Source organism: Gossypium hirsutum, chromosome D11 (genome assembly GCF_007990345.1).
Source record: "Gossypium hirsutum isolate 1008001.06 chromosome D11, Gossypium_hirsutum_v2.1, whole genome shotgun sequence".
NCBI classification, from domain to species: domain Eukaryota; kingdom Viridiplantae; phylum Streptophyta; class Magnoliopsida; order Malvales; family Malvaceae; genus Gossypium; species Gossypium hirsutum.
This window is the reverse complement of record NC_053447.1, coordinates 21,864,588-21,877,429: the sequence shown is the minus strand read 5'-3', so window position 1 is coordinate 21,877,429 and position 12,842 is coordinate 21,864,588. Positions and strand designations below refer to the sequence as shown.

Sequence of the window (12,842 nt, the reverse complement as noted above, 5' to 3'; positions counted from 1 at the left end):
AAATTTAACCAACCAAAAATTTACTGAGGACTTTTTGGATGGAATGTACCCAAACATCTCATTGAACCCCAAATTCTCTGCTGGAGTATCATTTTTAATTAAATATAACATTAATTGTTATTTAATATTAAAATTTCATTAATCAGTATGTATATAATTTTAATAACTTTTAACTATAATTTTAATTTTATTATTTAATGTAGCCCAGATTTGATAGTTATTATTATTATGTATTTTAATATTAAATCATTAAATATTATTTTCTATTTTTACTTTACTGAATCTAATACATGTTGCTGATTTTAATCTCATATCTCAACCTCACGGGACGGGGCCCTCAATATTTGAAGTACCAAAGAGCAGAACATGTAGACATATGTAAGTAGGGTAACATGTAATTGCATCGTACATGAACACCATGCAAATCTTGCATGAAGATTTACTGAAAGCTGCCAGACTAGCAAGAAGACGACTGTCTTAAAACCTATAGAAGCAGAGAAAACTGACATGACATTGTCGTAGATAACTATTACTGCAAGCTTACCATTATCAGTTTTAGGCGTGCTACTTCTTAAATGGCCCCCACTTTCGACATTCTAGACGCCATTCCCTAATTCTCCCCAATATTTTTTAATGCAAGACAGCAATGTGATTTGGCCATTAGTTTATCAGTTTCCAATGGGCATTTCTTTGTTTATAAAGCCCACCGTAGAATCCCTAGATCAACCTCTTTCCTTTATCATCTCCTTTTCCCTCTAATTTTCTTCAAAGCCTTCTTAATTTCTCAGGTTCATCTTTACATATATATTCTCAAAGATCCCTTCCAGAGTCTCTTCATTTCTCTCGTGTCAACAAGCTAGCAAAATTAGCTTTAATATCCTTTTTTGATGCTTATTATTAACACCTTGTTCTTGATCTTCGAGACTCATGTCTCCTGTAGTCAGTGAAATCCTCCTTTCTGGTTTGATGATAAACTCTACTCTTAGGCGCAGGACCCATCTTGTTCAATCTTTTTCCGTTGTTTTCCTTTACTGGTTCTACGTGTTTTCATGAACTATCTCTTTCTATAATCCATCCCCCATACATATACATATTTTTAAAACCAATTTTCATATATAATCCCGTATTTGTTTGTTTTTTTTGTTTTTTGTTTTTGTTATAATTGTTATTGTTATGGCTACTTCAAGAACTGGATCATCTTCATCTTCAACCACGCCGAGGAGCTCAAGCTCGGTGGAGGAGTTTCAGCAGGTTTTAAATGAAAGGAAGCGTAAAAGAATGGCGTCCAACAGGGAAGCCGCTTGCCGGTCTCGGATGCGTAAACAAAAGCAGTTGGATGATCTGATGGGCCAAGTTTCTCAGCTCGCACATGAAAACAACCAGATCCTTGTCAACATCAACATAACCACACAAATCTACTTGAACATCGAGGCCGAGAACGCGGTCCTTAGAGCTCAGATGGCTGAGCTCAGTACCAGGCTTCAATCTCTCAATGAAATCAATGATTTCATAAACTCAAACAATGGGGTTTTCGGATATGATCATCCCAACAACTATGAAGCCGCCCATGATCACCATCATCATCAGGTCAATGATGATACCTTCATGAATAATCCATGGGGTTGTTTCTACGGCAACCAGCCCCTCATTGCTTCTGCTGATATGATTATGTACTGATTTAATCCTAGCTTTCTGGTAGTTTACTTGCTCTTTTAATGTCGTTTCCTTTAAACATGTTATGGTATGAACCGGTCAAAATTTTGGCTAAAAATTGCTGAAAAAAAGTTGCCATTGCTCTCTCTGGTTTTTTAATCAACTTATTGATATAATTAATTATTAAATATAAAATTAAAATAATTAAAACATGACATAAACTAAATAGAATATAGTAAACTTAAAGAAGTTGTCCTAATGTCGCTCTCTATCTCTTTAACTCATTTCTGATGCTCAGGTTTGGTTTCATACAAAAAAGCTAAGATAATCCGTTCTTGTAGGTTTCAATTATAATTTTTTTTATTTAATACATTAATTATAAAAAATAATACATTGATTAATTTTATAGACACTTCTTTTGGTTTAATGATGTCTTGTGATTACGATTTCTTAACCCATCTCAAACTTGTTTATATAGTCAAACTCACAAAACACTAATTAGGTGCACAATATTTAATTAACTAATAAATTAATCTTAACCCGAGATTAAGTTTTAAAAAGACAAATATCTCCAACTCCTGCTAAGGCATTTTGGGTATATTAATTTAGAAAATAATTTTATAGGGATATATTGGTATTTTAAATTAAATTAAATAATTAAAAAAAATATTTGCAAAGGAGTGTGTAAACCAAACAAAGTTAGGTACCACTTCAAGACAAAATCTATGTCATTTTTCCACCACAACAAACCAACCTAATGATCTGACTTAATTATAAATGTAATTAATTACTGTAACTTGATGGTTACCTTTTGGCTCAAATATACTACCAGTCCTTGTACTTTTATAAAATTTAAGATTTAGACCTTGTGCTTTTCAATTTAAAAATCTTTGTTCAATCATTATCTCATTGGTAATTTTCACTGAAATTTATCAACTTAACATGTTTATTTTTCACATCCCTAATCAACATGCCAAACAAACAAGTTTTGACGAAAAATATTTACGATTTTAATGATTAAATTAAAATTTTAAATAAAAAAATAAAAAAAACTTAATTCTTAAATATTAAATCTCGAATTTTATCAAAATATAACATTTTTAACATTACCTTTTCTATGACTGCGTTGAAAACCATGCAAAGCTTTATGCTTATTCTTTGGATCTTAATACGTACTAATGAAATGTAAAGCAAATATATTCATGTTTTTAATAGACTAATTACGATTAGCAAATTAATTAATCGTCGCATGCCACATCTAATGAATATGATAATAGTGATCATATGTGGCTGCAATGACTTTTTCTTAAACAAAATTTTTGTATTCATTTTATTTCTTTATGAAGTAAAGTTGAAACTGGAGGAGCAAATTAAGAATTTGGGAAATGTAATTTTAAATTTAAATCATAACTTTTGGAACGCTGTTATACTAATTTTTTTTAATAAAATTTGGTAGAATAATTAAATTTAATATCTATAAACTATATATAAAAGGCGTTCCTTACATGACATGTGTTTTCTTGGCATTTTTTTTTTGAAGTTTTAGTTTTGATCCCTATATTATAATTTAATCTTTTATAATGGCATTAATTACTAAAATATTTATATAAATTGTTTTTTCTAACACAAAAATTCTCATAAGTCAAATTATATAACAATGGTTAAATTTCAGTTTTGGCCCATATTAATCTTTATATTTTAAATTTTTATATAATTTGATACCTCCACTTTTATATTTTAAGGCCTTTCTTACATGACGATGACATACCTCTGATCTATTTTTAGTTTATAAGATAATGATTAAATTTCAATTCTTATTGATAATGATCAAACTTCGATTTTGGTTTCTATACTACGCTCAAACTTGAGATTTAATTTATATACTTTAATTAATGACATGATTTGATGTCTTAACTTTTACAATGTCATTAGTTAGTCAAAATACTTTATTGTAATAAAAATATTTATGCGAATTTAAAAATTATCAAAATCATTAAAATTCTTTGTTAAATTTTGGTGCATTACAATGTCATATTTTTTGTCACTTGACTATTAAGTGAGTAGTTTTTTTTTTAATTTTAAAATGTCAATTTAACAAAACAATTTTAACGTTAATAACTAGAATTGAATTTTTAAATTTAAAAAATAAAAAAAATTAAATTCTTAAAAATAAAAATGTGTGGTTTAAATTCTAAATATATAAAATGATAAAATCTTCAAGCATATTTTAAATTTGTAATCTTTAGTTTTTTACTTTATAATTTAGCCAAAAATGTGCCAATGGATCGGCTTTTCTAGCAAAGTAAACGGGCGTTGATCCGAAATACCCATTGGGCCGCTTTTGAACCACAAGGGTATTTCAGGAAATAAACAGAAAAAGAAAAACTATATGGTTTTAAATTTAAGCGCGTAACGAGCACTGACTTAACTTGAGGAACCCGGAAGGAAGGGGAAAAAATGTCAAACCTTGAAAACCCTAAAAACTGGCGGTTCACATGGGAAGCGCAATCTCATTCTCCAAATCTCCGTTTGTTCCTCTTCGATTCTCAAGCAAAGCCTTCGGTTCAATGCAGAAACCTCGAAGTTCAACTCAATCTTTCTCACTCTCATCTTCTCGTCTCGTGGCTAAAAGAGGGGGAGAAGGAAGAGGTGTCGCTTAGGGTTCCGGTTCCAAGAGTTCTGATAGATTCTGAAGCTCCGGTGAGTTTTAGAGCTTTGGATGATCACATTGAGGTTAAGCTTGTTTTGCTTCTTCCTGTTGATCATCCCATCGTTTCCAGCTTTGATTTGATGTTGGATTCGTCTGAAAATGGCTATAATGCCCCCTCATTGGATGCTGCAAAGCCGCTGGTGATGGATACTGGTTAGTTCAAATTTAAGTTTCATTTACTTGTTATTTTTCAGTATTTAATGTTTTACTCCCGAAGTGAAAATGCAAATGCTAGTATTCTTTTTTTGGGGGGGGGTGGGGGTGGGGTGGAGAAGAAGGCGTTTTTAATAGAAAAATGCAAAAATTGATGCGGATTTTACTTCTATGATTTATATGCAAAAGCTATATTTGGGCATGACCTTTTTTTTTTATTATCATTTCTCATGGCAACTGAATGGAGGCTTAAATTAGCTTATTCTACGCTTGGCTCATTCGTCTTCTTCTTCTTCTTCTTCTTCTTCTTCTTCTTCTTCTTCTTTTGTGTGCGTGTGTGTGTTAGATTTGAAGAGTCTGTCATCAATGGAAGGAGTGCACTTCTATTGCAGAAAATGCTCCACTAGGCTGACTAAAAGTCCTCTTAGGTAGGTCATATGTTTTCATTTCGGTGTGCTCATTAATGTCAGTTTCAAATATATGTGCTGTTTGATATCCCTTTGCTTGTTGTCTTTTCATTCCTATTTATTTTGGGAATTTTGATTTATTTATGTAGAAATTTTGTGGAAATGCCATCAATTGACTGGCGAGAGGTTGCTGATAATTGGTTTGGAGGCTGCTGTTGTTCATTCGGGGGTATAAGTGAGAAGCTGGTGACTAGATTTGCAAATTCCTATAGATGTGCTAAGGGTGTGTGTCTTTTAAACTTTACGACCATTCTTCTTTTCAAGGATGACCTCGCGGCATTTAAACTTTATAATGGAACTCATGAATACCAGCCTCGACCAGATTTTTCTAGTGACTCTGGTTTGAGTGAAGATATGTTAAGTTCTCAAGAGGGAACAAATGACTTATGCGAGAAGTTGAGCTCTATTCATCTCAAGGATAATAGTGTTAGTACAAGTGCGCTAGTTACTAAGGAGAAAGCCAGTGGTAATGAATTTTTTTCTGCATTACCTCTATCAGATTTCTCTGAAACTGAGACATCTGTGCGAGGATGTTGTGTTCATACAGCAGATCATATACAAAATCATTTTGACGAAGGTAGCCAACACAGTGTTCCTGAAACTTGTCCAGTGGACCAAAACACTTCACAGCTTTTGGCTAATCAGAAACTGTTTCTTAATGGTTTTCTTGGAAATGTTTTTATGGCTAAATCTTACAATCTCTCGATGGATATTGATTGGATGGAATTTGTATGCCCTAACTGTTTATCGCTTCTTGGAGCTTATCCATTTCATAATGGTGCTGCACCCATTGATGGTGGAGTTCGACTCTTTAAATGCTACGTTTCCACTTCTTTATCTGCTGGTGGATCAGGGGACTTATTCAGGTGAGCAGAAACCCATTTGGCAATTGACCACAATTACAATAAATTATTTTGTTTGGATTTTTTCTTACATATGGATCATTTTAGTGATTAGATAGCTTTAGAAGTGTTACTTTATTCTGATTGATGTAGATCGTACTGCATCCTTAAGTTTTCTCATTGTGAACAGGAAATATAGCTTGGAAAGAATGTTCACTAATCAGCTAGTGGAGAATGCAAAAGATGAATTATCATTTCGAACTTTGGTTAGAGATTTTAAAACCAAGTCTCCATTGTTGCAAATTGTTCTGCTAAATCCAAACTCTTGGTGCTGTTCTGGTTATTGTTTGGACACAACTAGTGCAGCTGAATCTATTCTGAAGTTAGATTTACTCCCTATTATCAAGGTGATCTTTTCTGATTGTCATGAAACTTCTGCATCTCAGCCGAGGTTAGTCTCAATTGATCTCAATTGTCTCCTTGTTCCACTGTTAGCTAAAACAATAAGCTCGTTGATTTTCTGACTTGCTTAATAGATTAGTTGTTTCATGTTTGGAAACTTTTGATGCTCTTGGTCTTATGTCCTGCAGTCATTGACAAAAAATTGGTTCTCATTCTTCACTTAACAAGTCCTGTAGCACATACATATGTAAACTAGGAAATTGAAACAAGAAAGAAAAGCAAAGCCAAAGCACATTGATACTCTTGAATGATAGTTATAAATGAATAATATGCCTGACTTGGCATTTATAATACTCACATGCTTGAAGGATAGAACAGAAATTGCTGTTAGAATTGGATTGTCAGCTTTTGCAAGATTCAGTAAAAAAAATATATATTTGGACACCTGGAAGAATTCATTGGTTTCATTGCTGTAATCTCTCATATTCAATATCTAATTCATTTCCATGGTTGAGATAGCTAAGTTGTCAATTTCCTCGAGTATTAATTTTTGCATTCATGTTATTTCCCATTCATATTTAACTTGTCAATATCAATTTTTGTTTTAATGCACTATAATTGTTTTCCCAATTCTGCAGGGTACATGAAGATTGGATAACCAGGAATGTAGCAGATGTAGTTTGCATGTTTGCACGGCAAGTAGATGAATTGATTCAATCTCTATCATCGGCAAAAGATATACTTCCCCCTTCATATAACTTTCTCCAGGGTTTACCTCTTTCATCATTGCAGCGGTAGAGATGATTGGTTGTGTAATAGCTTTGATCGGCAAGATCCTAAACTTGACACCTGATTTAAAAGAAATTCAACCATGAAGCTGTGATGATATACAGTCAAGTTATTGTAAATGCCACAACAAAAATTAACCTTATCAGGGGACTTTTAGTTAACTAGCTAAAAATTGCGGTTGGTTTGAATTTGACCACTATTCGTATGCAAATGATTGAGTCTTCTTCATGCTGTTTATCACTTTCAAGAACTGACAAGTAATTAAGTATAAACAAACAAAAGCTTTTATTAATTCGTAACTTAGCTAAACTAAGTCAAATATATGCATCTTGTTTCAGACTCTACAAACTCTGAATTTTGTCTTTCAATTTACTTTTCTTCTGATTCTTGCTCTTCGTTATCACTCTTTTCCTTCTCTTCAACTGCTGCTTCCTCTATATCCTTCTTCGTGTTAAGAAATTTGATGAGACTTTCGAGTGCCACTTTTGGTTCATTACTGATCATTAGTTGTTGTGCCACTTCAGCTGGAGTAACCTCCACACTTTTAATCATATCATCAATGCGGCCAAACAGTTTGTCATCTTTGATCCCAAGATATGAAGCTGCAAGTTTTCTGAATCCTGCTGGACTACAATATCCCATGTAAATGTGCACGTCCATTCGCCCTGGCCGTAGCAGCGCCGGATCTAACTTTTCTTTATGATTTGTGGTGAAGATTATGATTCTTTCGTTCCCACAGCTCGACCACAATCCATCAATGAAGTTGAGTAAACCTGACAGTGTTACCTGCAAAATTATGTTAGATTAGAGACTTGAAAAACCTGTTTCAACTTCAACCAAACCAAGATAAGTAGAGAAACAAATGAATTACCCCAGGATCGGTACCATAGGGATGTTTGAGTTCATCATTTTCTTCTTCTTCACAATTTTCCTTGACCTTGGTTCGATCATTTGTGACTTTCGTGCTACAATCTATGTCTTCAATGAGCAGAATGGAGCGGTTTGTGGTGGATGTGAGTACACGTCTGAGATCAGAATCGTTTCTTACGCTTTGAAACTGAAGATCATATACATTATATCTCATGTAATTTGCAATTGCAGCAACCAGTGATGATTTTCCTGTCCCTGGTGGACCATACAAAAGGTACCCTCGTTTCCACGCCCTGCCAACATTCTCGAAAAACTCCTTGCGTTCCACGAATGAGTCAAGATCCTTCATTATGAACCCCTTAAGGTCGGGCTCCATTGCCAGGGTATCAAATGTTGCTGGGTGCTTGAAAACTGCGGGCTCCCACTTAGAACAGTCTTGCTCGTATGTGTAAATATTGAGGCTCTCACTCTTGCTCAGAATCGCTTGTGCAGTTTTGTTGATATAAGGGAAATATCTTTGCTCAACTCTTTCTCTATCACTTTTCTTGCAGGTCAAGCTAAAGAATCTCTTATTAGGGACATAGTACTTTTTTGTTTCAATTGAAGATAAAGTCCATTTCAAGCGTATGCCTTGGAAATCATCCGTGATCGTGCAATCTACAGGGATGCTTCGTTTTGGTGGTTCCGTGGGGTCTCTTGACTCATCGAAACCTACAAGAATACTGTCGCTGGAGGGTCCAATTATGGTTGGCAAGTAGAGCTCAGGAGCTCGAAACATTTGGTTATCGCTTGCGTGCCATCGGTCTTCAATTACGAAGGTGAACTCTGATGAAAAGTAAGCAGCTGTCAAGTCATAAATTTTGGAGGTGATTTAGTTTCTCATCCTTTCTGGGACCAATTCATTTAAGATGGTACGGATCAGCATAGACATGGCTGAAATAGAGGCATAAGCGGAGAGAAGAGTGGAGAAAGAAGGTAACTCATTCCACACCGTAGCCATTTTCTATTCCCCTGTCTGGAAACAGAGGAAAACAGGGAAAGCAAAAAAAAAAATTGAACAGAAGGCTGAGGAACACTCGGTACATAGGATAGGAGGCAGGCATTGGCTTATATCCATCTCAAGAGACGACGTGTTGATGAGTCATGACTCTTTCCGTATGGGAGGAAAGCTCCTGGAAATAGACATCATCTGTGTAAAGTTTGACTGAAACAGGCTCGTGGCCCCTCTACCTTATGTAAATGCATTTTAATGGTCACTTTATTTCCAAGTGTTTTTCCGAAGTAGAAAACAAAATGGGTAAAAGTACCATGGAGCCCCTGTATTAGGAATTATATTACACTTTTCTCTATTTAATAAAAAATAGTCAAATTAATCTTTATACGTTAGATTAAAGAGCATATTGGTCTTTTTTATTAAAAATTTTATTTATTTCTATTGTTAAAAACTGACATGATTGATTAAATAATTAGATAGTTACACATAGCGTGTCACATATACTTCATGCAGATGTACAAGAACTGATTCTTAACAGTAGAATTGAATGAAATATTTAACCGAAGGATTAATTTGTTATTTGTTCTAACTTACATGCACTAATTTACTAATTTTTTAAATAAAGGGGACAAAATGTAACCCGACTCTTAGTCAGAGGCCAAACCAGGTGGCCAGCGCCCCTTAAAATGGAAAGTTGCTATTTAGGCCTTTTAGAAATTTTTAAAAATTTAAATTAGTAAAGGTAAAATTGTACTTTGCCCCCTCTAAAATTATAAAAATTTGATTTAATTTTTTAAAAATTATAAAGATATAGACTATTAAAAATTAAAATTTCATTTCGACCCTTCTAAAAAAAATTTCTAGTTTCTCCCTTGCTCTTCGTACAAAAACCTTCATGGTACTTTTACCAAATAAATAGCTTTTCAAATTGATTTTTCAAGCCAAATAATAAAAGAAAAAAAACTGAAAGATCTAAATTTTAGTTTTTCAAATTATAAATTTATCTCTCATTTTAATATTAATTGTAAATTCTAAATGGTCCAATTAAATTTTATAAACAATTTATATTAATTACTTGAAAAATATTTAAAATTTATATAATATATATCATAAAATTAACAATAAATTATAATAAATTATTTTATTATATTTGTATTATAATTTAAGTTTATATATTTCATATCATATACTAATTACTTAATAAATTATTTTTAATATTTTTATTATTTAAAATTTATATTTTATATATCATAATATGAATATATTTAAATATATATAAATTTTATAATATTAAAATCATACCTTTTACAATATCATTGATTAGTCTAAACATTTTATTTTATTAAAAATATTAATATAATTTTTAAGAATTGTAAACCTTGTTAAAATTATTTATTAAATTTAAGTTCATCGTAATGTATTTTTATCATATGGAAGCTAAGTGAGTATCAATATTACACCAGTGAATTTAATAGAAGAATTTAATTTGGTTAACAATTGAATTTAAATTTTTAAATTCGAAAAAAAGAGAAATTAAATTCTTAAAAATAAAATTTAAAGTATATTTTAATTTTCGAATGTGTAGTCTATAATTTAACTAATCAAATAATTAACATAATTAAATTTATCGTCCGATGACTGAAGTCAAACATCTTCCGCTTTTCCAATAAAGAAAGGTCAGAAAGGCAAGGGTGCTGCTTCTCCTCGTTTTAGAGCAGTAGGGTCCAATTCTACTATTATGGGTAAATTCTAGATTAGTCTCTCTCTATCCTCTTATTTTCATTTGTGATCCCTTTTTTAATTTTTTGTTCTTCACATGTTTGTGTAATGTCGCGTTAATTTATTATTTTTACATAAAATAATCAAAATTATTCAATTTAATGGATTTAAGGTTAACATTAAAACTTCAAAATTCAAAAAATGTAAGAATTAAAAATAATTAAATTAAAAAAATGGACCAAATTAACAACTTGCACATAATCTGAAACTAATAATATGATTTAAATTAATAAATTTAATTACTTCGAGATTAAAATTTTAAATTTAAAAAGTATAAAAATTAAAATTTATAAATTAAATTTATAACTTATGCATACTACAATAGCTAATAACAAAATTTGACCGTATAATAGAATGGTGGGACGCCCACTCTTTCAGCTTGCAGCGCAAGCAGCTTTGGTCAGAGACACTATATCGACGCGGTCCATATATGGTATCCCACGTTAGAGATGTCTGTACTTTTATTTTATTACTATTATTGAATAATTTTATTATAATTTCTATTTTTTTTACACAAGGATTAGAATTACTCATAGATCGTCCCTAACCCATAAATAAGAGAATAATATATTTTTGTGCACTTAAACTCACATCCTCCTACATTGGCAACATACCAATCGAGTTAAGAATCAATCGATTTGTACTTTTAAATTTTAAACTTTAATTTTGAGATATCAAAATTTTAAATAACTTTTATTTATGATTTGTTGTCCAATGAACAAGTCGGTCTAATTATGTCAAAATGTTAGCTCCTATATTTTTTGAATTTTAAAATTTCAATCATCATCAAACGATATTTGTTAAATTCATTAAATTATGTTATTTCCGATATCTAATGGGGTAACCATATCATATCAAATGTGTAATGTCATATCAACATGTTATTTTCACATATTACTCACTAAAAATCTAGTTAATGGATTAGCAATTGTCGTTTCTGTTAGATTGAAATTTCAGAATTCACAAAGTATAGGGTCTCAGGATGATCTAATTGGAGAATATGGGCTAAATTTATAACTGTACCCATAATACGAGACTAGTAATCGAATTTAACCAAATGAATTTAACTGGTATTGTTTTGGTCAACACTAAAATTTCAAAATTCAAAAGGTACATGGACTAAAATTGACCAATTCAAAAAATATAGGGATTAAAATTGATCAAATTAAAGTATAATAACTAAATCCATAATTTTTGCAAAGTACAGGGACTAATAGTAGATTTATTTCTGAAAGAAATTGCTATTATTATTATTATTTAAATAAAACAATGTATAGAATAATATGGGGGAAGGGAGGGAGCAAATTGCACCTTCTTGTGAAACACGAAATATGGAGGAAGCCGACATGAAATATCTTTGAAGTTTAATTGGCCGGAATCATTTATTTATTTATTTTTGGTTATATGAAGTTAAAAATCACAACTATTTTTTTAAAAAAAATTAATATTAAAATTCAACTTATAAGATAATTTCATGATTTCAAAATTCTAGGAATCACTTTTGTTATTATTGAGTATTTTTTTGTCGTGTCTCATTGAAGAAAATAATTGGTTATTGTTCATGAAATTGACATTCTTAGTAAACTCTATGCATGTTGGACACATGTACTGTTCCATTCTGCCTGTTAGACTTCGTAGCCCCCCACATACAAACTACTTGGGTATATGCGAACTAAAACTGCGAATTCGCCTTGCGAGCCCTCATTGGTATATGCGAACTGGGGCTGCGAACTCCCCTTGCGATCCCCCACTATAAGACCTGCACGCATCCATCTGGTAGGGTTCATCTAGGTTGCAGGCAAACAACCCAGATTTTATTTGGGTTTTGGGTTGATAATCATAAATATATAACAGTTATATATAATTTTTAAGTTTTTTTTTTGTATTTAATAATTTTTATACATAATTGATTGTGGAAGTAAATTTTAATTTAAAAAAAATACAAAGACTGATGTCTCAAACCAAAATTAAAATAAAAGGATTAAATTAAGAAAAAGTAAAATAGACAGTGTATTAAAATATAAAAATTGATTGTGGTGGTCAATTTTAATTTGTGAAGTCGTTGAAAATATTTTATAGGTTGATGATGTGATGTACATGGCAGGCAATTTACTTAAAAAAGCCGTTTTTTTTCAAAATTTATCGAAATGGGCCGATTTTTTGATTATTTACCGGAATGGTCC

General features: G+C 31.6%; 3 protein-coding genes across 3 annotated transcripts; 2 read left to right on the top strand and 1 right to left on the bottom strand.

The window, feature by feature from the left end:
• Positions 1 to 610: 610 nt before the first annotated feature.
• Positions 611 to 1,708, top strand: LOC107913052 (bZIP transcription factor 11). Its single transcript, XM_016841491.2, has one exon. It carries the CDS (start codon positions 1,174 to 1,176, stop codon positions 1,675 to 1,677), a length of 504 nt encoding a protein of 167 aa, XP_016696980.1. The 5' UTR covers positions 611 to 1,173; the 3' UTR covers positions 1,678 to 1,708.
• Positions 1,709 to 4,068: 2,360 nt separating this feature from the next.
• LOC107913050 (uncharacterized) lies at positions 4,069 to 7,244 on the top strand. The gene is made up of 5 exons (XM_016841489.2): positions 4,069 to 4,516; positions 4,863 to 4,944; positions 5,073 to 5,849; positions 6,016 to 6,276; positions 6,866 to 7,244. Exons 1-5 carry the CDS (start codon positions 4,111 to 4,113, stop codon positions 7,023 to 7,025), a joined length of 1,686 nt encoding a protein of 561 aa, XP_016696978.1. The 5' UTR covers positions 4,069 to 4,110; the 3' UTR covers positions 7,026 to 7,244.
• Positions 7,245 to 7,277: 33 nt separating this feature from the next.
• On the bottom strand, positions 7,278 to 9,266 carry LOC107913051 (AAA-ATPase At1g43910). Its single transcript, XM_016841490.2, has 2 exons — positions 7,888 to 9,266; positions 7,278 to 7,802 (listed from the first exon to the last, which is right to left on the bottom strand). The coding sequence occupies exons 1-2, from the start codon at positions 8,662 to 8,664 to the stop codon at positions 7,386 to 7,388; spliced, it is 1,194 nt and encodes a 397-aa protein (XP_016696979.2). The 5' UTR covers positions 8,665 to 9,266; the 3' UTR covers positions 7,278 to 7,385.
• Between the last annotated feature and the right edge of the window lie 3,576 nt (positions 9,267 to 12,842).

Bases quoted from the DNA above. Each gene is read 5' to 3' on its own strand.
- LOC107913050 (XM_016841489.2), top strand. From the start codon at position 4,111: ATGTCAAACCTTGAAAACCCTAAAAACTGGCGGTTCACATGGGAAGCG. The intron at 4,517-4,862 runs GTTAGTTCAAAT...TGTGTGTGTTAG, and splicing joins GCCGCTGGTGATGGATACTG to ATTTGAAGAGTCTGTCATCA. The intron at 6,277-6,865 runs GTTAGTCTCAAT...CCAATTCTGCAG, and splicing joins ACTTCTGCATCTCAGCCGAG to GGTACATGAAGATTGGATAA.
- LOC107913051 (XM_016841490.2), bottom strand. From the start codon at position 8,664: ATGTTTCGAGCTCCTGAGCTCTACTTGCCAACCATAATTGGACCCTCC. The intron at 7,803-7,887 runs GTAATTCATTTG...ATAATTTTGCAG, and splicing joins CCTATGGTACCGATCCTGGG to GTAACACTGTCAGGTTTACT.
- LOC107913052 (XM_016841491.2), top strand. From the start codon at position 1,174: ATGGCTACTTCAAGAACTGGATCATCTTCATCTTCAACCACGCCGAGG.